Source organism: Schistosoma mansoni, chromosome W (assembly GCF_000237925.1).
Source record: "Schistosoma mansoni strain Puerto Rico chromosome W, complete genome".
Lineage (NCBI taxonomy): Eukaryota > Metazoa > Platyhelminthes > Trematoda > Strigeidida > Schistosomatidae > Schistosoma > Schistosoma mansoni.
This window is the reverse complement of record NC_031502.1, coordinates 35375524-35378871: the sequence shown is the minus strand read 5'-3', so window position 1 is coordinate 35378871 and position 3348 is coordinate 35375524. Positions and strand designations below refer to the sequence as shown.

General features: G+C 39.0%; 1 protein-coding gene across 1 annotated transcript; it reads left to right on the top strand.

The window, feature by feature from the left end:
* Window positions 1-2679: 2679 nt before the first annotated feature.
* Window positions 2680-3348, top strand: Smp_112520 (hypothetical protein; the record flags this gene model as incomplete). Its single annotated transcript, XM_018789499.1, has 1 exon — window positions 2680-3348. One exon carries the CDS (start codon window positions 2680-2682, stop codon window positions 3346-3348), a length of 669 nt encoding a protein of 222 aa, XP_018654936.1.

The following is a 3348-nucleotide window of genomic DNA, read 5'->3' as shown; positions in this document are numbered from 1 at the left end:
TAAGAAGGGTTCATGTTGTTCCTGTAACAACTATCGGGGGATAAGTCTACTTCCGATCGCGTCCAAACTATTGGTTTCTGTCATTCTTCGTAGGTTGTTTGAAACAAATACTGAACCAGTCTTTCTGAAACCACGTATACCATTCAAACTGACTTCCTTCAACGTTCGCACACTAATACAGATCGGACAACAGCCACAGCTCTACAGTTTTGTTCCCCCAGGGGGATCCTGACTAGTGCTGTTTGATGAACGAGACACAGAAGAAACGCTTTGATATGTATTCGACTGAGTTTTCGTTTCTGTTCGACCTATTTATTATTATTTTATTATTTATACACATAAATATTGGTACAAGAGAGTACCAGATACATATGCGCCACACAAATCTCATTCGATTTTTGTGAGGGCTGTGATACTGCCCAGGTGCCCAAACTGAAACAGGTGGTTTTCTTAAGGGGCCACACCCGGAGCCTTTGACCTAGAGGTCTAACTCACAAGGTAGTGGAGCATCGTGAGAAGATGCCGTCCCATGGTATCCGGTAACCAACGATTGGTTCATGCGCCATTTGTTCCCTCAGGATACTGGAGCCCATGTGTACCATTGGTTTGAAATCAGGGTTTTCCAACTCCCCTAGGTGGACCCTCCGTGTCCACCAACCCGGTTACAGCGCTGGACATTCACTTTTCGTCCTCTCACTTTCGTGAACAACACCCTCGCCACGAGAAGGCAGTGAGTAGGACTTCCCTGGTAGAGGCTGTATACGCGTGGCCATGTGAGAGCATTTCAAGAGGGAGAGCGGGCTCTCTCCACTCTCGGCCGTACCAGGGCATTTTGGGGGCAATGAAATGTCGCTGTTCGACCTCCTTGAAGGTGGTCCTTCTTTCCTCGGCTCGGGTAAGCCAATCAGCTTTGTGCTTGTTTAGACGATCGTACACCGACTTTTTTTTACTGACAGACGAAGCATCATCATGTTGAAGTCTAGTAGAGTTATGCTTAATATCCTGCATTTTAGCTACGTTCAATATTTCAATCGCTCCTGATAACAAGCTAATTACTTCTAAGTAGCACTGCTGGCATAGCCACAGGCATCCGGGTCTACTATAGCGTGTTAACACTGCATGTATTTGATTAGTACAGACTTCATCGTACCACCCTTTACGCTTACCACACTGCATCTCACTATCCATCGGGTATCGACAACCTGGGCGTTAACAATTACTTTCTTTACACTGTCTAGTTATCACTCGAAGATTTTCAGATAGATTGGAAGAAAGAAGGTCACATAGGCAAAAGCCGATAACCAGGAAAAGCTGGGTTAAAGTAAAAACACACCATGAACAGCTAAGTTCAAAAAGTGCAATGACTAAAGTGCTTCTGTATTCAAAAATAGTATAGGTGCTAAACCCTTTGTAAGAACGATGTTTCTAAAATAATTTAATTGATAATAATTCAATTAAACTAAGTCTTGACGAGTTGTAAACGATCGAAATTACAAAAGTCTTTTCAGTGAGGAAAAATACCGCTATCCTGTGTATCTGTCAGCTCTAATATTATCCAAGTAAGTTCATCGGTCATGCGCAAACTCGTTTCACTTGCTTATTGATCGATGTTGTCTTATACTGAAATAGCACAAAAATCTTCAAATTCTAAGAGGATTAAGAGAGAGCAATGAAGACAGGATGTTAGTAGGTTTAATCCTGTGGGTTGTTGAAAATTTTGAACCATCAATTAGTTCCTAGTTCTGGCACATTGAAGTAATGACTCATCGAGACCAAATGATTGCAATATATACACTTCTTTCACCTTTAGTATCCTGGTCTTATACGGTGGTGTAATGTAGAGAGCAATGTTACACAGATTATTCACTCACCATTTAATTATCAGTTAGATATCTCACTATGGACGTAATTGACATATGTTTACGAGTAGCAGACGAATCATTTTCTAATTTTACTGACTGTTAGGTGCTATATAGCTCCCAAGGTATATTAGTCTTCATGAATATAAAAATCTATGCAATATCTTGCTCAATCGTGCCCCTTAGTTTTTCTACCAGTATGTGATATAAAAGTTATACATTACTGTTTGCATGTTGGATTTAAACCTTATTCTATCAATTGATTTTATGGAGTTTATCCATTTTCTGTATACAGACATTCCAGAAATATTACGTGTTTTTCGGTTCCTGATACAATATGGCAACTTGGGATGAGGTGCGAGAACTAGCTAGTAAACTCAAAGAAACACAAAATCAACCTAATATCTGTAAACTATCTGATAGAACATGGGTCGATATTATACGACACTTAATGTCTGTGAATAGATTAAAACTGATTTTCTCAACTGATGGGCGGTCATATTTAACTCGGGACGAGCTTGATAAGGAAATCCGAGATGAAGTTGAAGCACACTCTGGTAGAATTACACTTACAGAACTAGCATCAAATCTTGATGTGGATTTCGATATCATTGAATCGAGAGTCACTGAATTGATAAACTTAGATGCGCAAAACAAGACACCTTGTCGTTTGATCAGTATACCTAGTGAAGTTGTCAACAGTTCATATGTTCGACGTGTAGCTCATGAAATACTTGATCGACTAGAAGAGCATGGCCAGACTAGTATTGGTGAACTAACTATCATGTTTAATCTGCCTACAACATTTATATCAAGTATCATGCAAGAGTATCAAAGCACTTTATTTCATGTACATAAATATGGCGAGAAGTACTTCACAGATACTTTTCTTAATGCTACTAAGGCGAAAATCCGAGGTTATTTTACAGGTGTTATCCGTCCCGTTAATTTAAGTTCAGTTGCTTCAAAACTTCAAATTCCTGAAAATTTAATTAATAGTATTGTCTCTAGTCTTATCAGTACCGGTCGATTGTATGGTAATCTAATTGCCGGTCGTAGCGGCTTTGTTCCAAAATGTTATACTTATGCTGAGGATACATACATCAATTCATTTTACTCTCAAAACGGATATGTTGAGTGGAACTATTTAAAACGACTGAATATTCCTGATCCAAGTTCATATTTAAAAACTGAATTTCCGAGTGCTATACATCTACCAGGTCTTACGGTCAATCCATTAATAGTCGATCAGTTAAAATCCCTCATTTCAGGGGTAGTCCGAGATGTATCTTGGATAGACCTATCCCATTATATTCCAAATGGATTAGATTCAAATGAAAGATCGGCACTAGTTAACCCTCTGTTAAAAGATGCTCCGGTGAAATTACTTGAAACATATTTAATTGCTGACAAATTCATTGAAAGGTGCGAAGCTTTTATTGACACGTATTTAAAGAAAAAAGCTCAGACAGCCTTTCACCACTATTAA